The 22,937-nt window shown below is 40.2% G+C and overlaps 1 protein-coding gene across 1 annotated transcript in view; it reads left to right on the top strand.

Moving 5' to 3' along the window:
* The first annotated feature begins 17,362 nt into the window (after window positions 1-17,362).
* Window positions 17,363-22,937, top strand: part of SNX7 (sorting nexin 7) — a 28,987-nt gene continuing 23,412 nt past the window's right edge. The window contains exon 1 of the mRNA XM_063165646.1: window positions 17,363-17,541. Within this exon, the coding sequence (XP_063021716.1) occupies window positions 17,368-17,541 (174 nt within the window). The 5' untranslated portion in view covers window positions 17,363-17,367. The remainder of the gene's footprint in view (window positions 17,542-22,937) is intronic.

Below are 22,937 nucleotides of genomic sequence, written 5' to 3'. Positions count from 1 at the left end.
TATATGTCTCCGAGTTCCTTATTATGCTGATTATTACATTTGGGAGAAATAACATTGAGTATTATTATGGCAGCTTGAGAAATAACAATATATCTAAATCTGCAAAAAATACAGCTTGTAACAATCTGGGCATACACTCAGTGTTTCAGAAAAAGTAAATGTGATAGAAAGTATGTTTTATATCTTCAAGAAGAGATTTCCCCCCCACACCCTCATTTTGGGTTGTATGTTTCTTCATAATCATCATTTTGCAATCTAATGTCAGAATGAAGCACAAAAGAGAATTTTTTTCCAACAATTGGAATTGCCATGGCAACACCCCAGATCTCAGATAAAGTTTGGTCCTGTACTGATAGTCACATTAGCATTTGTTTTTGTGCTAAGTGCAATACTGCATGTGAAAAGCACCTCAGTCTCTCTAGTTATGTATAAGAAGATGTAATTTGATTATTTCAGAAATGTGAAATATAAAATTTTGAAAGCTCCACAGAAAGCTTCACCCTTAAAATCATGTTTTGAAATGACACAAATCATCAGAAGAAAATTAGGTACGGCTATCAATATTAAATGCAGTTGTTTGCATCTCCAGTCTCACTTATGCTGAATCTGAGTAACCGTCCACTGTCCCCTTTCCAGCAGCTCTTAAGTTTCCCAAACATATTGATCTTGTCTTTGAATTCACATACATATATAAAGAGACTGATGAATTTAAGCAACACCTACTGAAGAATCAAAGGAGACTATTTTTACCAGACATATTTATAATTGCCTTACACTACTGCAAAAAATCAGCTGATGAAAAAGACAGACATTTCTTTTCTGACACACAAAAATCCTATCCAAACTATAAGGCAACTAAAAACCCTGAAATTACAAATATTCTATGCTGGCAAATCTACATGTCTATAAAATATATACATGTGAAAACATTTAGGATGTATTCAGGAGGCTTTTGTTCTGTATCATTAATCTGCAGGTTTGTAGCACAACCTATCAGAAACAAAACACAGAGGGACAGCCATGACCATTTGAGCTGAAATCTGATTCCTCCCCAAGCAGAAAACAAAACCAGGATATAGTGTCTATCATGGTAGCATACAGTTCAGATTTCAATCACTGTTTTTTTCAAATACTGTAGAGCCAAATGCTGTGTTTCAAAAAAACATATTAGAAATATCTAGGAGATAACCATAATTGCTCCCAAATAAACTGCCTAACAAATAGAGTGCCAAATCACTTATTATAAATTTTAACAGTTCTGATGACAAAATAAATAGTAGAGAATGCAAGATGGGACTGAAATTCTGTTGCAATAATAAGCTTTGAGTGTAAATCATTGGGGAAATATCATTAACAATTTTCTAAAAAAGCAATTCAAGTATGTGGTTTTGGGATACTCAAGCAGGTACCACGTATTCTGTAATAAATACAGCAAAGAATGTACTACACTACATTCCCAGCTGGAGAGAGTAACTCAAATTGAAGATCTGTGTCTCCTTTCTCTTTAAGGGACAGAGAGGTAAACAGCATTGGCTAGGAAAGGATCTTTCAGAAGCCTGACATTAAACAAAGCAGTCATGGCTGTCATTGGAAAGACCCTAAATTCTAACATTTTATGAGTATACAGGGTCTGCCTGAAATACATGCTGGTGTTTGAAGTGTTACTAGTCTCCTGTTCATATTATAGATACATCTTCATGGATCCAGGATGACAAGCTTACCTCCTCAAATGAAAAACCTGACAAGCTGCAAACTGTATTTAAGGGCAGAATAAGCTAATGACCAAAGCATGAAGCTATGAAAAGAAAAAATCCTGGGACCAGATGCTGCTGGCTATGGTGGGGCTCAGTTTCTAAGCACTCAGAAGAACTTTTAAATCCCTCTTTACTTGCCCCAAGTGTACATTATTCTTTACTGGGCATCTCAATACCTTCACTCAACAGCATCCCACCATGACACACAAGCCCTTAGAGCAAGGTGAAGATTCCTGCACCACTTTTGAGATCAAGAACCTCCACAGCTGCAAACTCCTTGGCAGATAAATTTTGCATGTCCTGGATGAGGTCCTGAGAAGCCAGGAACACATGCTGCATCAAAGTCAACTTAAATGTGATTCCTTTTTAGTATTTACTGTGGGATACTAGGAAAGAGAAAGGAACATTATGCTACAATTCCTCAACACTGATTAACTTTTTTCTTTATCCTATTAATGTCTATCCTGCAGAACAGGCAGTGAACTTTACAATCTTTATTTGGGTTTACCCCTGCTTTAATGCACAAATTCTAAATTAAGAGATCTTTGTTGGGGAATAGGCAAAGCATCCTGTTAATGCACATCATATTGCACTCTCCTAAGCAAAATGTTTGCTTTGTGCAGGTAAAAACTGGGACCTTTCTGAACACATAGGCATACTTTGAATCAGCTTTTCCATATTTGACATCGTTAGGCATTCTCTGTGATGTAAGGCAAAAAATAAATTGAGCTATGAAAACTCAGTATTTTGGAGATCATGAGCTGAAAGAGAAAGCTGGGAGGGAGATGGGAAGACAGGCAGCAGTAAGACTACATCACTAAGCATCTGGTTTTTTCACACGTTTCCTTGCTGCCCTACAATTTTTCTAGTAGCTCCTCTTTGAAGGGAATTACACAGAGGTAGCTGTGTCACTGGCACCTCTATCTGCAAGCATGCAGTTGTGATTTGCTTATGCAGTGCTGTGTTTTAGCAGCCATTTGAAAGCATGACTGAAATATCCTATTGCACATTGTGATGCACCAGTAACTAAAGATGTAGTCCCCAGGAAGTGCCATTTGTGTCAGTGGAGCACAGCTGCTCTGGAGGAAAAAGCCTGGGGCACCTGCAGCAGCCACAGGGAAGCAAAGGGAACCAGCAGCTTTGCTCTGATTTGAAACAGGATTCACCTCCTTTAAAGTATTTATTTGCAAACACCTTGCCAAAATTTTTAGAGGAGTCTCCATTTTTTCTGTTCTTAATTGTTTATTTCTTCAGGTGCTTAGATTATTTTGCTAATCCTTCTCCATGCAAATAGATCTATTCCTTTTTATAAAGTCTATCAGTTCTTTATTTAGCATCCAGTATGTTTATACATGGAAGTTACACATTGAAAAACATATGCCCCTTTTCAACTTGTTCTTGAGCTCTAATGGAGGAAAACCAGAAACCACTGAAATGTCTTTCTTTCTTTCTATGAAAAAATTAAATTTTTTTATTTAAAAAAACATTACAGAATGACAATTGGAAGCAGTAGCTTCTGAAAACATTTCAAAGAGGTTTACAACAGCCACTGTAATAAGCAGTATATAGTTATAACAGTTATAATTGTATATAGTTATAACTATTTTGGTAGAGAGGCACAAAAAGGACAAAAATAAAATTCAAGACAATTCCAAACTCCTCACCTCCTTCTAATAATCAGGACTACATTTCTGATGACTCCTTATTTAGTAGGCTGGGCTAGGAATCTGCTTCTCATGCTGTCAAACTCGTGTGTTGTGATATGGAACAGGTCACTCAATCTGTATCTGCTGCTCTCCTTCTCCCTTCCTTAGCTGTCTAATTTATACAGTGAAATATCAGGACAGACTACAACACTGCTGCCGACACAGCACACAGAAAAATGAGGCATGATCTTTTAAATATAGTATTCATTATAAAACTGGCACTGGAAACACTTTACTCTTTTACAATGCAAATAAGCACATCTTAGTTATGGAGGTTACATATACAGATGTCACAAAAGCACACTTAAAGACAGGCAAATAAATGAAAAAAGAAGAATCTGAATGAAGATTAAATTTCAGAGGGTAGAAATCTGATCATGAAGGACACTTTCTGCACAGTGCATAATGGAGGGTACAGTATATTCTTTTTATATTCCTCAAATGTATACATTTTCAGTGCATACAGTTTCAGCAATTAGAAAAGAAATTTGGATGTTAGAGTTTACATAAATAACAAAAACCATCAACATGCCTTTTTCTTGTGATATTTTTTCTTTTTATCGGCTTTATAATTTTTTTAATTTCCTTTATACTATCTCAAGATATTGAAGTCCAAATCACCTAGCTATATCACTGGCAAAATAAGTCATATGTCATGCTCAATTTTAGAGTCATTAGCTATCTGTAGACACTGTCTTATGCAGTGGAATTAAAAAACCTAGAGAGAGAAAGACAGAATATATGTGAGGGTAAAAAGCCTCTGTGGGTGTTGATGGGAGTATGTGGAAGAAACCAGCAAGAACAGTGGATAATGGAAGATTGCTAGTGCAGGTAGTGGGCTTATCTATATGACAAATTGATGAAGAATGAGGAGGAAAACTATGTTGATTTAATGCTGGCAATTTGAAGCATAGGCTGCACAGCTGTTTCAGACAGAAATACTAAGATAAATTCAGAAGCAACCCCTGCTCTGACAGATTAATAAAAGACCAGGAATTATTTGAGCTTCTTAGAGGAAGGGATCACTAAAGAGCCCTTCAAATACCCAAGATATTGTACATAAGAATAGAAGAACAGCTCATCCAGCCTTTGCCTGTCTGTTATCAAGAACATGCTTTAAACTGAGAGTCAAGCTTTTCCAGCAGACATGAAAAAATACATACTACAAGTGAAAAAGTAAAGAACAAAGTGAACACTTGCTACTGATACAATTTTAGGGAAAAAAGTCATTGGTAGAACCTTCAAACAGGCTACCTAAAAAAAGGCTTATCTAACATAAATTTTTAAAAAAGCTGTACTGGGTCTTCTGTTTCACCTTGTTTCTTAAAATCATTGCTAGCAACAGGACCATTTATCCAGGTGAAGTGAAGATACAGACTTTTTACACTTCAAAAGTCAGACAAACCAACTCCATGTAAACATTTTCCCCAGTGCTTCAAACATGCCTGTGGACACTGAACCCTCCATTCTCTGGTCAAACACAAAAGGGCTCCTTCCCCTGGCTCTGCCAGGAGCATACTGTGTGTCCTGCATGCTCACTGCTGGCAATGGAAGCCTACACAGTCACTTCAAACATATTTTAGCACATTTTACTAAACAGCCAGCCATGCTTCTTAGCTGAATTTCTGGCAGTTTGATTCACTGGCATTATTGTCCAGTTCCAGACCACCCAGCACTATCAGAAAGGTTAAACTGCATCAGCAGCCTTCCACTGCTCTGAGCCAGAACCCTTGGAAAAATTATATGGATTAATTCACAAACCAAAGGATCAGAACTGAGAGTTAGCTCTATGTTAGGAGAGAAGGTGCCTATGGAAGAATACTTCAGAAGTGTTAAGACTGCAAGGTAGCATTTAAAAAAGCAAAAAACAAAAAAAAACCCAAACCAAAAGTAAGTAGCTTTGGTAACCCTCCCCTGCTCCCTCAAAAGAAGGGAATACTTCAGTATGATGGCTCACTAATGAATTATTCACAGAAAGGTAGGGCTTTCTTTCCCAGAGGTTACAGCAATGTCAAGTGAAAACATGTCAGTCTGCCAAGAGACACCAATGGTGTGGAATATTTCAACAGAAGGTGACACAATCACCCCGCTAATGATGTGAGCTCTTTTGGTGAGTGTATCTGAATTACATTCCTATAAAGGATGCCAGACATTAACAATAATTTCATATTTAATTTTGGCAAATTTTAAAGATTAACAAGCTCCTCTGAGCAAATTCTAAAGCCAGGTTTTATTTTTAATTTATCAGCATTGCCTAAGCTTTTTATTCATCACACAGTCCTCTTCCAGCACTCTTCAGAGAGAATAAGCACTCTAAGTAATAATTTTAATACTAAAATTACCTAATGTAAAAATGCCCACCACTATCTCATCTCATCTCAGTTCTGGAAAGAACTTCTCAAACTTCAGTTCAACAGGCAGTCCTAAACTGTGGGGAAGACCACAGGTCACAAAATGTGACTTTATCCCTGATATTTGGGTTAAGCCTATTTTTCTTACAGTCTCTGTAGATACGGTGGAACAAATGTGGTATTTAGGATGCTTTTTGTCAAGCTGTTGGTTCTGATGGTCAAGAAGAAAATTCCTTTGTCAGGAAACCTATTGGTAAAAGATCTGTGGGTCTTTTCACCTCTTAAATACAATTTAGAAATAAATTTAATTTTTCTGAAACGATTACAATTCACAATTTATGCCTAGTGCTAGTAAGAGGTCCAAAGCCCTTACCTTACAGGACAAAATTTGAAATTCATCTAGTGGACTTGAATCTTATGGAAAAATATTTGTAGACTCAAGTGTGTTCTTCACAATCTCTCTCATCCTCAAGAAGAAAGTCAAGATCATTTCACAGAGTTCACTGCACTCATAAGTCAGTGGGAGGGGAATCTCACAAAAACTCCACAATCTCTGTTCTGCACCTATATTAAGTTTTGGTGCATTGTATGAGACAATTTTAGCCTACAACTGAAATTCATGTTTATGCAAATCTAGATCTGCCCAGTATGCATGAAAATTAAGTTACAGGCAAGGAATTAAGAATAATTTCTAGACTGAGCCATGTTCAGACACAAAAAAAAAAAAAAAGTCTAATACTACTTACTACTTAAAGATCCAAATTGTACAGAAGTGTTCCAGCCCAAAGCTGGGGTAAAGTGGCCCTTAAGAACACGTGGTGTCTGAGGAGGTGTGTGGGTGCACTGCCATCCTCTGATAGCCCATGCTCAGAACCAAAGCTGCAATCAGTCAAGCATTTATTTGCAGCTACAGGAAGGATTTCCTTTACAAGTTGTTCTCAAGCCTCAAGGTAGGACTAATGCACCCATAACCAATTGGGTCATTATTCCTGCTCCCTAATCACTGTGTATTTGCTGCCATATGGTCAGGTATGAGACTTCATGAGCCAGTATCTCTCTGGCCAAGGCACTGTTGGTCACCACCCTTCAGTCCACCAAACTCCTTGGATCTCAGTTGCAATCGTTTTTATTAAGATTGTGGACTTATTCCTACTATGTAACCTCCCTTTCTCACCACAATCAGCATCAATGCCTCCAATGAAGACAGAATAAAATATTTCCTTTTTTTTTAGGGCAATACATTTAATCCCTGAACAGTGACTACATGTTGTTCTTAGGAGTTTGTTTCTAAAACTGCTTAAGGCTAATTAATTTTATTGTGTTTAATATCCAGTGCAAGGTCTAGCTCTGCTTGACTTTAATTCACCTTACTCCTATCTTTCTCTAACTCTTTTGCATACATTTCTACGCCTGTCAGTCCTTTCTGCAATCTTTTTACATTCTGCTAATTTACCTTTGATTATCTGGCTATTGATCCAGTTACATTATTTCTACAATGCTTCTTTCTTTTTTCCAGGTATTAATACCATAGAGTGTTAAAGCTTTTGAATAAGGAAATTCCAGACCTTTTCCATGTTTAAGTTTCAGGGCTTCTTTGGTAGATTGATTCACATCTGTAGAGTATTGAGCTTTGAAATCCTCAGTTACATACAGATTTTTTTCCCCTTGTCATTTAATTTTATCCAAATCACACATCACACATTCTTTAATCAGCTCATCTAGAATATCTTCATTACTTAAATGAAACCTTATTGATGAAGTGAAAAAACTGTCAGCTATTATCAGCAGAAATAACCAGTACTATCAGCATTTGTTCTCCAAGCTATTCTGAAGAAGTTAAATACTTCCATATGTAGGGCTGCCCACCCATCTGGTCACAACTCCTAGTAGTACTTAAAAGCTTTAACCACGCACAGAATGTTAAAACATAAAATGCTTTAAAAAGATCCCTTTTAATATGCAAATTCAACCCTACAATATCCTACAGACTCACCAAACTAATAGACTTCTGCCATCATTCTCTGATTTTGAGGTTTTTTGTTTCAAAAGACATAGCTACACTAGAGCTATTGACAAGAATTCGTGCAATTCTACCTTTTGTGATGAGCACATCAGATTTCTCACCTGTGGTTCCACTACACGCCTGCAATCCGTCTAACATAGACTCATTAAGGTTGGAAAAAACCTCCAAGATCATCAAGTCCAGCCTTTGCCCTAATGCACCACACCCACTAAAGCCTATCTCAGTGACACATCCCCTCACTTTCTGAACTGTTTCTGCTCATTGTCAGCTCCATCATCATTGGAAAACACTTGAACTGACTTTTGCTTTTAACAGAAGGTAAGTTGGGCAGTCCAAAAATCTGTCTTACCCCGTTTCTTGGCTTCAGACCCATTATGTCCATCAAGCCAACTTCAGCCCCCAGAGGCAGATTACCAAAGCTATTTCCTATTTCCACCTTCTTCAGTATGCAGCAGTTCATACCATTATCTACCAGAGAATTTGTATCCATTCTGCTCTGCATTGTGGTTACCTAAAAACTGACTGATTCATTTTTTAAATAGACATAATTTTGTTTAAAAATAATTTGATTTCAGGCCATACTATTACTGGAGACTCATTCCTCCAGCAACATGCTAATCTGCATGTTACTACACTTCCTGGCTTTTTTGTACTTAAAATAATGAGCAAAAAATGATTGATTAGATTACACCTTTAAGTAAATTTCATAAACGTGGGATTGTTGAAACCTTTTTTCACCTGGGTTTAAGTTCATAACTTCCATGTTTGCTTTTATTGTTGCCTTTCACCTCCTTTCCTTACTCCTAGGCATGTTTCTGTGTTCCAGTGTGCATGTAAAATTAAAGCATCCTAAAAGCAGCAGCATCTTTTCATGGAAACCTTCAGCTAATTTGTTGTTTCATGAATAATCTGAATTGGTTCTGCTAAAGCCCAGGAATTAGGAATCTTCTTGGGGGATGCTCCTAAGGCCCTCAAAAGGCACAGAGATATTGAAGGAGATTTGCTCCAATCTACTCAATGACTCTTTTTAGCAGAGGGAATAGCTAGAGGGAAGAATGGCTGCAGCATTATATACAAAACACTTCTGTATTGCCTTATCAGCATGGGGCTTCAAACACAATCCATACATCTTACAGGAAATTATATGAGATATTTTTGGTGGAATGGGAGCCAAATGTAAGTCTTCCAAGCCTTGTATCGTTCCTCCTGGTGGCTTGGAGGGCTTTCTGAAACACAGAGATACAAATTCACATGAAGGCACTCCTAAAGTATTCCAGCCTTCTGAAGAGCTGGAGTAATTCCCAGCTGGTTCAAAACAGATGAGTTTATCACTGAGACCCTTCCCCCTACACTCAGCTACTGAGTCTGGCCTCAACAGAGTTTGCCCAGCTAAGATATAGTCTCAAAGGTGCTAGAATGGTTAAACTAGAATATCTCTTGAGCAAAACCAAAGGTGCTTTCAGAGATGTTGCACATGGAAAATGTACCCTTTCCAATAGTTGTGCCCTGTTCATTGCTTTTTTTCCTCATGTGTATCACATGAGAACAGAAAAATCTCAAATTCTAGTCTGTTTCAATAGTTTCATATACAGTTTAGAAATGTGAACAATTTGGTAGTGCATATCATTAAATCAGTTTGAAGAGAAATTTTTGCAGACCACCAAAACAACTATTATAGTATATGTGGCCACAGGCTGAGAAATGCAATCTAGCAGATGGTCATTTGCTGTCTTAAGTGATAGGGCATATAGAAAAGAAAATATTATTCTGCTAATGCTTCAGAAGCTCAACAAAGCCAAAAATAGTATGCAACCTGGCTTTATGGATTAAAAAAAAAAGCACAATTACATACTTATGGCAGAAGGAACTGACCTCTGATTTCTGAACTTTTTCAGAGTATGGAGTAGGTAAAGTGTAAATATTGTGGTAAATGCCTCTTAAGTTCTCATAAATTCTTTCCTATAGTCTTCCTTTTTGAAGTCTACAGCATCCTTCTAGCAATTGCTTATCAGAAAGATGAATAAAGAAGAGAAATTTGATGTATTTAAGCTTTCATGTAATATGATAGGGATTAATTCCTAGGAGCTGGGGAGGTACACCTACTCTCCCCTGCAGTTTCATCTTGCCTAACAGCTTTTCTCTTTCTCTCTGTGGTAAACAAGTATCAATGCTAGCTACAGAGCTCACTGCAGCTCGCCAGAACACAATATTTCAATGTCACAGTCTATCCACCAACCTCATTTTAAACAGAAGTTCTCTTGCAAATCCGCAGGGTCAACATCATCAGTGCCTTGCTATCACATCATCCCTAAGTGGAAAATCTGCTGGATGTAATAATGACCTAATTAATCCCATTGTTTTCCCTCTAAGACACAGACCAATCTGGTCTCTTTCATTTTCTCACAAAAGAGAAAACTGCAGGAAGCAAATGACTGCTTGTGTTGCCACTGTAAATCACATCTGCTGGAATACTTCCTTCCCATCTGATCTAGAGCTCTTGCAGCTGCAGTCTGACCATACTGTCCAAAGTCACTCTATTCTTGGACTACATCATGGTATAAAGTCTTGAAATTTCTGCTATTCTTTTCTAGAATTTGGCAATAGTTCTTAGTATCTGAAGACAAATACTTCTCAGTTTTCAAGACACAGAGCCTCCAAAATTGTACACAATGCAAACACACTAGGATAGGCTAAGAGGAAACTTAAAAACTCCAATCTACAAAATTACTGAAGTCTGCTCCCTGTGCACTTGTGCTCATGCACACATTTGCTCTATAGCATTCCCACCAGACACACCACAAACCTTAGCTAATCCCAAGCATGTCATGCAGTGGTGAGGGAGCAGACAGTAGCTGGTTTGTTCCTTTTTATGCGTTCTGAGCAATGGGAAATACTCTGTCATTTGACTGCCCACTAGAAGCAACAGATTATTTTTAAATCATGAAGACATTTGGGGGGATTAAATATAAAATTAGGGCACATGAGTAGAACAATTGTCTACTATACTGCTAGTTTTATATATATATGTATCCTGGCAGGAAAATTTTGACGTTTCCTGTGAAGTTTTACCTAAGGGGTAAGAGATTTACTTAAGGCACAGTATAAAAAACATTAATTCTTCTATAAGTCTATCTTAGCTCTTTTTGAGATTTAGGCAGCTCTTTTAATGATGTTGAAACTATTTTGAGCTATTTAGCAACTTCATAATAAATAAAGTTAGGAGAAGAAGAGGATGTCAAAGGGAAGAAGAATCTTAGACCAACTGCCAAGTTTTCCCACAAGGGCTTTTCCACATTAACCTTTGATAAAAAAACTGTCCTCAAATAGTGTGAACACAGCTGTTCCCATTTTAAACTTGACATCTATGCTGGGTAAGCTCAGTGCTCACAGAGGACCCCAATATTACTCCTTTGTATTGTTTAATTATTCAAATGCCTGCTTTCCTGACCAATCAGATTGTCTGATAAGATACATTGTTCTTTGGTCACTTCAGAGCCGCACCAGTTTCCAGCCTTTTAAACAACCTCCACTATCAACTGAAATTTATCATTTGTTTGCCAGGACCTAAGAACAGCTCTTCATACAGTGAGAGCAGTTTTTCCCTTATAGATTACAAAAAATAAAAACCAAAAAACCAACAGTTACAGTCTGTGCAAATGACAAGAAAGCTATCCAAGAAGTAAATTCAGAATTTACACCTGAAGACACTTCAGGTACCCTGTCAGGCTGTGTGGATTTTCTTCCAGCTCTGGCAGAGTGTAATTGTTTACTTAACCTGGATATTGATTGTAGTTAGACTGCTGGCTCACTTCCTTCAGCTGCAATTCTCATTTTGGCAGTTTCACATACATCACTTGGAATTCCTCTCTGCAGCCATGCTTTCCTCTGGGTCATAATCTAGTAACATGATCATACTTTTATTTCTGCATTATGATGATGGGGCTTTTAAAAAAATTTCTGATCTTTGTAGAACAAAAAGTGGAAGCTTTTAGCAAGAATGACCTTGAGTCACTGTCCTTTACAATTAGTATTATACTATAGCATTTTATGGAAAGAGCTCAGATAAAATGGAGAGATTCTCCAGCAGTATAGCTGCAATATGAATTTTCTACATGTTTTATGAATACCAATATACATGTCACTTTCTATCAATTAGTACAAAATTGTTAATTAGGTTGTGTGCTGTTCGAAATTTTATGTAAATAGTTCAGATGTGTATTTGAGGACTAAAAAAATAATCTCTTATATAAAACTTTCTTAGTAGTCATCCTGGTAGTAATAAACTAAGGCAAAAGGCCCACAAATTTGCTGTCTAAAAAATAAATCTATTAAAACATCACAAATATGGAGTGTTAATTCAACCACGGTGCATCGTCTGTATTGATATGAGTACTCTCACCTACCACAAACATACTTAGGCTCAACTACTAAAAAGTTTTGAGGGTCACTGAAAGCATGTGCAAACATTAAAGATTGCTAAATCCATACCAAGCAATTCTGTAAGGGCTAATTAACCTTGAAATGGTGGCAAAACCTGTGCCTAAAGGTCAAAAAATGATCACCAAGTGTTTTCAGAGCCATTACACTGCACCAGCTGAAATACACAATTCTTCAAGTGAAATGGATTATAAACAGACACTTGTAAAGAAATAACATTCATATCAACCATTGTCAATTGTTTTGGATTTATTAACAAGCAGGATTACATCTGGTCATTGATAAATGGAAAAATTGAAGTCCACTATTAATCTGTTTCTCTTTACCTAGAGTTCCAAAGAAGGCATGAGAAAAATTAAAACCAGAGAGAATTCCAACTCCTGTATCAAATTACTTTAATAAACCTTGATACATATTTAATGTATGAATATTTTTGCATACTTTCTGACTAGGAGATACTCTAGTATTTCATGCCATACAGTACAGATTGCTAAATATACAGTTCCTCAAAAACTAGGACAGCAGCATTTATTTGAAAACAGGAAACCATTTTTTCAGCAGAAAAGACAATGCTATATTAGAACAGATAGACTCAATTTCACAACAATGCAAAGTATTACACCCCCTCACCCCACCCTCCCCAAAAAATGATGCTTTCATATCTAATGAAGCCTGACTGGTTTTAGAGATTGTAAAATATATGAGACCAAATAGTGCTTCACCTGGAATATTTTCTTGTCTAAAATTTGACAGTAACATAACTTAAAAGGATAGCACATCTCCAGATATTGATCAGGGGTTTGTACAGCTGCAATGCCATAAAAATCATCTGCAGCTATAAAAGAGATAACATGATTATGAGTACACTACATTGTAATTTCCTTTGGGCAGTCAGAAAGGAAAAACAATCTGATAGTCTCTGAAACAAATAAGCTTGCAGGATATCCACCATCTGACAGATGAATCATTTTACAATATTCCAATTAAAGAATCTTCCAAATTTAAATTAACAACAACAAAAATAACACAATAACTTGACAATTACCTTTCAACCACAAATCAAAAGGCAGCTGAAAAGCTAAGCAGCTCACAATGTAGAGAGTCTTAATGTTCCAACTTCCTTGTGAGTCCAGGCATGGAACGTAAATAGTTAACCTTATTCTAAGCCATTAAATGGAGCTTACTATAAAGCTTGCTCTAATAAATGGTATGATATGAAGGTCAGCCCTTAATTCACCATCAAAATATCTTCTGGGTGTAAACATAATGACTTCTGCTTATGCACTACACAACCCTGACAAGAATGCTACTTGACAATCCATTTCAGAGCTAGAGAAACGTTCTCATTTGCGTCAAGGTGCTGAATGTCAGCAGATTCACTAACACGCTTATTTGCACTGCAGTGGTGGAACAGAGTAAAACACCAGGAGCCCTCCATGCCCTGCTGCTGCCTGGCTAGGGAGATGGTGAAATAAAACAAGATTTAATCCTGTCCATATCACTGTGCAGTTGGTGAAACTTGACAAGTCAACATTAAGTATTCAACGTGGTATTGTGGCCTAAAGGGATCACATGCAGCCTGCACATAAGAGCAAAGGAATAGCTTGGTTCTGCTTCGGTGTTTGTAAATTTAATTTGTTCAAGGAAAAGCAACTCTGGAAGGGATTACTAGCTAAGATCAACACTCTTACCAAAGAAAAAGAGAAAATGCAAGTAGGAATAATATTGACGTTTTTGTAATACAAAATAGCTTTTTGGATTTAAGTGAATAAATAAAATTTGGAGGCGATTGCAGCTCAACCCCAGCATATGAGAATATTCCACTTAGTGTTCTTGAGTAGGAGAGCCTGGAAAGCTACAGTATTTCATGAAAACTGCATAGGAATTTAGAAAAAACCCCCATATTTTGCAAAATGTTACAATTTCTTTAGCAAAATATTGTCAAGTATTGTTTCAGTGCAATGCCTATTCCTTTAAATAAGTGCGGCGACAATATTCATGGTACAACATCTAATATATTGACTTAATTATTGCCAAGATCTCATTCCACAGGTTCAGTAAAGGTTATCTGCAGTAAAATGTGTAAATCCCTGGTGCCCAGGAAACATGCAGCCTGTGAATATACACACATAGAAATTAAGAAAAAATAGGATCTACAGCAATGTAATTCTTAAATAAAAGTTCAAAAGAAACCTGCAAATCCCCTTTGCTAAGTGCAGTCTGTATTTACACTATCTGCAATATCTTTGAGTTCAACAACTATTCAACTATTTTAAGTCATCTCTGGTCAGGAAACGAGCTCAAAATCCCTGAGTCTGTAAAATGCTCTTTTTGCTAAACAATGCAGGGGAGAGGTGCTGGCAAGCCCCTGGGACTCAGCATGGGTGGGAAGGTGCCCTGAAGATGCATTTGCTTACTCAGCCCTTTTAACAGAAATTAGGGACAACTGGTGGAGAGGGTGGGGTGGGCAGCTGAAAGTAATCACAGAGCAGTCTCCTATTTTGTTTTAGCAGGGGTCCTTTTCACGATTAAACCTCCAACTGACTGTTAAATGCAATGCATATTTTTTCTAGAGTGAAGGACAATGAATACCTTTTCCTTACAGATTGATACTTCAAATAAAAAGCACAGAAAGATAAGCACTGCCAGCAAGGAATCTAAAAATATTCTTAAGCTTGATTAATGAGCTAATAAAAAGCTATAATAAGAAAAAATCCAATTAAAGCATCTTGCAATATTTCTCTCAAACAGAAATAAAAAACTCCAAGAGCATGGTAAAACTTTGGAAAATTAGTATGACTCAGACAACAGCCTTAATATGCAAGCCTACAGTACATCAATTTTATCCTTTCTTTGACTGGCTTCTTTATCATCTCTGATGTGCATTGTCTGAAATTGTGTTCCTTGAGTTAGTTTTGTTATTGCCTCACAAGTATATAATCTAAATTTAAATACAGACATATTAAAAACTTGGGCATTATACAGGTTGTAGGTACTTATTCTATTCAGAAAACCTGCAGGCCTATAGCAGAACATGTGGAAATAAGGGCAAAGCCACTGGAAACTGTATACTATAGATAAAGTCAGAAACTAGCTACACTTCTCACTGATGGACAAAAGACAGAGTAGAAAATTTATATTGTAATAGTCACTTTTCATCAGTCTTTGGTACCTGAAGGTAATCAGAGGGGACAGGAGCAGCGACGACACTGGAAAGGAGCTGTAAGACACAGAGGTAGGAAGAGCCGGAGATTTGACACCAGACGAGAAGCACCTGCACCACAAGGAGCCCCAGCAGGGCCCTGGCAGCACCTGGAGGGGAGCAGCACCCACCGGGAGGGGAGCAGCGCTCAGGCCAGGGCCCCTGGCAGGCTGCGAGGAACGCAGCGCCCCAAAGAGCCCCGGGCCCCTCAGGGGCGCAGAGCTGAGGCACAGCAAAGAGCTGTAGGGCAGGCACAGTCTACACAGGGTGGGAAAGAAAAGAAGCCTGGGCATCTCGTACCAGGGGCAGTTGTTATTTTAATGCTACAGGAACTGTTTATCTGCACTTACTGGAAGCTCCTCAGGCATCGGCGGGCGTGCGAGGCTCCAGGACGGGCGCATCCCGCCTCCCTCTGCCGGCGGCTCCGGGCGAGACCCCTGCAGCAAACGCTGCTGGCGCCTGAGGCGTGCAGCGGGCCACTGCCCCCGGCTCCTCGCGAATTTTAGGGTATTTTCAAACAAAAATTAAAATGTCTCAGTAAACACTCTCTAATTAGGCAGTCTTTGTCTCTTTTCACAGTTCAGTGAATATTTGGTGGTTTTTATTTTAATCCCTTTATTTCAAGTTGTGGTTCAACACTTCGCCGAAAACCGTGAAATATCAAATGTATTTCCTCATCAGCTGCCGGCAGCGCTTCACGAAGGAATACTTTTCAAAATACTTTCATTTGATTACGGGGTTTGCCTTTTCTAATTTGACAGCAAGGGAATCAAGATACACAAAGACAATGTTGTATCTGCCTGTTTAAGAACCCGCCCACGACTCCTGAAATTTACATTAACAACAAAGTTGACTTCAGCTATTTCAGGCGGCGCCTGGAGAGATGTGCCCTGTTCCACACTGAGCAAACGCGGGCCCGGCCCCGCAGCGGCGCTCCCTGCCCGGCCCAGGGTCGGTGCCAGGGAAGCGCTGGAGCCCAGGGCAGGTCAGGGCTGCCTTCCCCGCCCGCCGCCTCCCTGCTCGGCCCTGGCTCCGGCAACGAACGGCGCCGGCCATTACTTCCAGTTCAACACTGCCAACTTCGAAATCCCACAATTCCGATGGTTTTACTTTACAAAAAAGGACGGCTTTGCGCTTTTAAATGTTTGGTGTTTCTCTCCCCTCTGCTTTTCTGATGTAATGTGCCGTCACTTTGTTCTCACATTTCTGACACCAAAGAGTCCCTGGCCCCAGCATCAGGACATACGCCTGACCTCGCGGCGAAGGGGTCCAGCTACGAGCGACAGAGCGGCTGCTCAAGAGAAGCTGTACGAGAGGCAAGAGACAAAGCAGCAGAGCGTGGGTTTTGCCTGCTGCCCCGGTGGCGGCACCTGAGTGCCAGCCAAGAGAGAATAAAGTCCAACCCGGAGAGCGCAGAAAAGCAAGCCTGGGTACGCCCCTGCCGGGCCCGGGGGCTGCCGAGGGCAGAGCGGGCGGCTGCCTGGGAGCGCACGGAGCTCTCCCGACCGAGACCCTGCACACTCTTTCCAGCGGCTGCGGCCAGCGGCACCCCGTGGGCGGCTCGCCCAGTCCCCGGGCAGCCCCGGGGGCGGCCAGGGCGGCGTCCCCCGCGCCGCCACGAACACGCCTGTGGGCGTTGAGCCGCCCCGTCCCGCCTCCGCAGAGGCCGCAGCCGCAGTCCCCGCTGTCCGGGCCTGCCGGCAGGCTTGACACCCCCCGGCCCCGCTCCTTCCCAGCCCTGCCCGGCAGCGCGGCCCTCCTGCCACCGCTTCCACTCCTGCGCACTGGGCGCGCCCCCCGGGCCGGCCGCGGCTAGGGGCGGGCGGGGAGCCGCCAATTGCGGTCCCGCGGGGAGCGGCTGTGGCGGGGCCGCCGCCCGCGCTCGCAGGGCAGGATGGAGACGGAGGGCCGGGTACCGGAGCCGGCGCTCCCCGCCGGCGGCGAAGGGCCCGGAGCCGACTCGCATCTCGCTGCGGGTGCCCTCGGCACGGCCCGGGGGCCGCTGCTCGCCGCCGCCGAGGTGCTGGCCCTGGATGATGAGGAAGACGACCTGGAGGTGTTCAGCAAGGTACGGCAGCACCCTCCGCGCCGGGGGCGGCTGGGCGGGCTCGCCGGTCCTCTGCCCCAGCGGGCGCCAGGCGAGCCGGGGTGGCGCGACGGGACGGGACGGGACGGGACGGCTCCGCCCCGGGCGGCGATCGCGGCCTCTGCCCGCCCGCCCCTCGCACGCGCGGCGCTCCCCGGTGCCGCCGGGGCTCCGTGACGGGCCGGGCTGCCCCGGGGCGCGGCGCGGGCAGCGATCGGCGGTCCCGGGTGACTTCTCGGGCACGAAACGCGGAGTCGCTGCTTTGGACCAGCAGTGCGAGTCATCACTGCGCTTACCTTGCATGTGCCATCTAATCTGGACTCGCTGTACCCTTACCATCACTTATGCTCGTCAGGTGCCATATAAGTATCTGTAAATTAAATAAACAATCGTGTTTAGTTATTGCACTTGTGTTTGAGTGTAAATAAATGTTTCCAAGTTTCAGTTTGAGTTTTCTTTTAAAAGATGAAGTATCATACCTTCAGATGGGAGATTTGAGAAGATAATACCTGAATTTTGATGAAGGGAATAAAATGAACCTAACTGACAATGTATCAGTGTCCACCTTCAGAGAGCACACAGCCAAGTAGATGCGTGCCCGTCTGGCTGATAGTGCTGGTTTTAATTAAACCAGCGGAGGGGGGTATGGCTTCCACGTGTATCGTTCTCATTTAGTACTGATTTAGTACAGGTGAAGTCTGTTGCTGACAGACTTACCTCTGTCTGCTCTGTAGTTAAAGAAGAGGGCATGCCATGGGTTTATGTGCCTTATCAAGGCAGCATCTAAAATATAAATGCATACAGAGAAGTAGGGTGGAGAAAATGTCTATGGGGCTAGGGTGTCATTCACCATCTGAGACTTGTGAACTGCTGTGATAGGATGTGTGGTGTGCCATGGGAGCGAAATAGCAGTTACATTTACAATTTGAAAAAGTGACAGTGTATATCTATTCAATAGGACAGATTGTCAAAGGCAGTAAATGTGTGGTTTTTATATTTCTGTAGGTGAGAAACACTGTTGTGGTATGAATGAATACTACTATTTGGATAAGGACTTCCTTCTTAGGAGCTGTGTATTTAAACCTGTAATAGAATTTATGTATATATTGCTGTGTATTTAAACTGTAATAGAATTCTTGAAACTCATGGCTTTTAAGGCCAGAAAGGACTCTTAGGTGATTTAATAATCTGTAACATGCAAGAGATTAGACTAAATTTCACCAAGTTTACCTGTGTTTTTCTGAAGCATAACTAGGGCCGAGCTGAATTATATTTTCTTGGAAAGCACCAGTCCTGATTTTACTTAAAAAGATGAATGATTCACTGAACTTGCATGCAGAAATAGTGCTAAAATATCATTTTAGTTGTTGGTGCTCACTTTGCATCCATTTCCTTTTACAAGTGAAGTTCAGGCAGTTCTGCATGAAGGTATCTGCTTATCAACACAGTGTATTGATGCTTATGCTGCTTCCTTATCAAGAGCAATTCTCCTTGGGAATAAGAAATAAAACCAAGTGGAGTTGATACAATTTACTCCTGCTTTATGGCAGATATTGAGATCTTTAAATTTCTCCCTGGATTCATGCCAAATACTTTTTACATTTATGAAATCTTAACTACTGTTAATGCATGCTACATGATAAGTTATTCCTGCAAACAAGAAAATTTGTCATATTATATGAAAATACAGCTTTCCGTCCAAAGCTTGGATACCTGCATGTAGTGGTTGTATATATCAACCAGAAATTCATGGTTTATTTTCAAGTGCAATTTGAGATCTGATCTTTTGAGCTGATGAAAATCTGTGACGGTGGTTGGGCTTTCCACCCTATTTATTCATGTTCCATATATTCGGAGAAATCTGACAGGCTAAATGTAGCTTACAGCTAAGTTTTGTAAAACCAATTTTTCCATAACATAGTGTTCCAGGACTGCCCTGTTTTAAATTGCACCTTAATGGGGTTCCTCATGCAGTGTCTGTAAGGCAGTGGTGCAGCCTTTGCAGGCCAAGGCAGCCGTGCAGAGCTCGCTGCCTGCCACTCTTGTCAGCTTCATCTTTCTCAGTTGAGGCAGTGCAATGTGCCAGCTAACAAAATGGTGAAAAATGAGATTCTTAAAAATTGTCAACCTCAATACCCTGAGTTATTACTCAGAATGTAAACACTGGGGTTTTATTTTATGAAAATCCATAGACATTTAACCTGATAGTGCTATAAACCATTGACCCGGTATCCTCTGACATATCTCAAATATTACAGACCAGCATCTTCAGCAGCTCTGATAAAGCATTTCATGATGTGATATGCATTTCACTTTGTCCTAGTTTCCACTGCCACTGAAAAAGTGTGTAATTCTTTTCAGCAGAGACAAATTCTGGAAGCTGAGTTATGAGTCAGACAGAATGTTTTCAACCTGCTTCCTTCCCTCAGCTTCAAAGTATAAAGTACTGCCTGTATCACAAATACCCATTCAGTTATCTTTTGCATTCTTTGATTACTGATATGTAGCATTGACAAAGCTGTCAGCAGTTTGGTTAATATTTAAAATCTTTAGCACCTCTGCTTTCAAACTCTGTTTTACAGTGGTTATCTGCATTTCATAATTACAGAAAACCTAATGATATTTCTGAAAAACTTGTATATACCACTTCAGAATTGCATAGAAACAAATTTTTCTTCAAGATTTTTCTTCAAGTTCATCAAGGATTTGAGACAGAATAGTTTCTTGGCCAAAAAATGCACTTATAAATCAGTCCTCCTGAATCTCTTTGCTCTTTGAAGAATTCTACAACAACCAAGCTATTCACTTACAAGATAAACTCTGCCCCATGTCCTTTATCTCAAGAACTGGATCCTTGCTGGGATGGATGGATGGATGGATGGATGGATGGATGGATGGATGGATGGATGGATGGATGGATGGATGGATGGATGGATGGATGGATGGATGGATGGATGGATGGATGGATGGATGGATGGAGCACAGAGGTAACCTTGGGTCAAGGACCTATGTGTGGGAGAGAACATTGTTTAGACAAACCCCCAGGCTTTGTGTTGTCTCCAAAGAGCTGCAGTCTCAGCTCTGGGTGTAGCCTGTTTTGAGGCTGCTCTGGCTGCAGGAGTGTTTTCTTCCCTTATGTATTTTGGACTGCAATCAAATGTGAGACTGAGATAGGTAACTGCAAGTGTTAGAGAAAGGAGACACAGAAAAAGGCCCTCATGCTGCGAGGAGCTCATTGATTTTCCATGGCTTTGGTCTCTTGGCGAGTAAATCCAAAGGCATGAACCTGTTTGTGGACTGGCACACACACAGCTCTGCCACCTGCTCTGTCAGGAGGGAAGGGGCTTGGAAAGAGAAGGGGTACTGCAGGTAGGTGGGGTTGGGGGACGTGTGGGAAAGGATGTCATTTTCTGGGACAGGGCCTTGATGTTCTTGGCATGGATGAGGAGGAAGAAGGTTACATGACCCGAGAGCTGTCTGTTTTTCCTGTGCTACAAAACTCCTGCCCTCATCTGTATGCACACAAAAATATAGTTCCAGCCACAAAATTACAGCTGTACAGAAAATTATCATGAGGTTTTTAAACTGTGTTTCTGTGATGACATCAGGCTTAGGTCACATGAACTTCAAGAATTACTGGAAGTAAACCTGAACTATCATGAGGATAAAGAGACAGATGCTTCTTTAAAACTCAGGTGTATTCATTCCTGTGCATGTGAATACTAGAGCTATATTAAACAAAACCAGAGACTTGCTTATTCTATGGATTTTTGTTACCCATATTTTGTTTCTCAAATCACATATTCATAAGCTCTTCCACATAAACATATACTTTCATACCTGCATTAATAGAACAATTTTTAGTAGCAACCTAGAAGAAGGAAGCATTATGACATTAATGCTCTATGTAAAATGACAAAATATGAAACACATTTACCTTAATCCAATTTAGGCTTTGCAGAGTCTGCTCAAATTATATGGCCATTCAAGTCCCTTACTTGCTCACATCCATTTTTTTTCCATAGAAATTTCCCATTGCCTCAGCAGTTTGAATTGCATGGGCTGCTCTGAGCTAGCAGTCCTCATTCTTCATCTGGACCACGGGCAGCCAGTGCTAGCAGGCTCTGGGAACAGCTCTGTTTATTCTGCACGACTCAGGATAGTACTGGCTGCATAGAAGTTGTGTAGAATCACACTGAGAAAAAGTAAAATGACTGACAGGCATACAAGGAGGCCACTGTGTAATATTTAAAGTGTTGTCTTCAGTCTTCTGTGTTGCTTTTGTCTCCCTGTTCAAAGAGCTGCAGGTAAGGGAGGGGAGGAGAGCTGGTACATAAGCACTTTCTGGGCATAATTCCTGGTATAAATGTCTCTTCCATATTTGTAGGAGGACATTGATAAATCCAAAGCAAAAGAACAAGATAAGGTGTTTCGAAAGTTTTGATCCAGTTGAATTCAAAGGGCAAAAAGCAACTCTGACACAGTTCAGCAGCACTAAAGTGGGGATCCCTTCATTCCTGTGAGATCAGCTTTGGGATGATGCTGTGACTCCAGTTTGTGTGGATTCAACTATTCCAGTCCTGGCATTTGAGCAGTTTTCTCTTTAACTGCATCCCTGTTCTCCTTCCTCCATAATTAACAAGGCATTGGAGAGGGGAACTCTTTGTTGCTCATCGTTTGTGTAGTCTAACAGCCCTTTTAGAAAACTTCTAGGAAATAGATTAAAGTTTGTTACAAAGAGAATTCTTTGTATTGCGTATATTAAAAAAGCCATATACAGTATTTGATATTTAAAATATGATTTGTTTCAATTTCTGTTATTATCTCTAATGATTTATTAATTTGTTATACTCTTTTATGAAGTTAGTGAATTCAATTTCTTTTCATGGTGACTGTATCCCTCAAGATTTTAGATTAGTAGATTTCACCCAGACTTGTATCTGAGGAAGAAAATGAGATTTCTGGCCCATTTCCAGTTTCCACCTTGTTTCTCAGCAGTTGAGTGAACACCACTGAATGCACTAGCAGAAGCAGCTGCTATGGGGACATATTCTTATTGAGTTGTGTGGAAGTGGTCAATGGTATCAAAAAGAGGTTTTTCACTTCAGCAAAACAGTGGTTTGACTTTTTTTTTTAGCAATTAAGCAGCAAATTTGTACTGCATCCTTACTTACTGTTTTCCTCAAGAAAAAAAATAATTTATGTATTTTAATTGTTTTCCATTTCAAATATTATTTTAAATAAATGCAACTGAAATATCCACTTCCAGTAAAAATTCTGATTTGGATTTTGCCTTGTTTTTTTGAATCATAATTTTTTTATCCATCCTGTTCAGGTAATAAGAGATAATTCAAACATCATAAGTCCTCAATAATTGG

Source organism: Melospiza melodia, chromosome 11, assembly GCF_035770615.1.
Source record: "Melospiza melodia melodia isolate bMelMel2 chromosome 11, bMelMel2.pri, whole genome shotgun sequence".
In the NCBI taxonomy this organism is placed as follows: Eukaryota; Metazoa; Chordata; class Aves; order Passeriformes; family Passerellidae; genus Melospiza; species Melospiza melodia.
The sequence above is the reverse complement of the archived record's forward strand: the minus strand, read 5'-3'. Positions and strand labels throughout refer to the sequence as shown.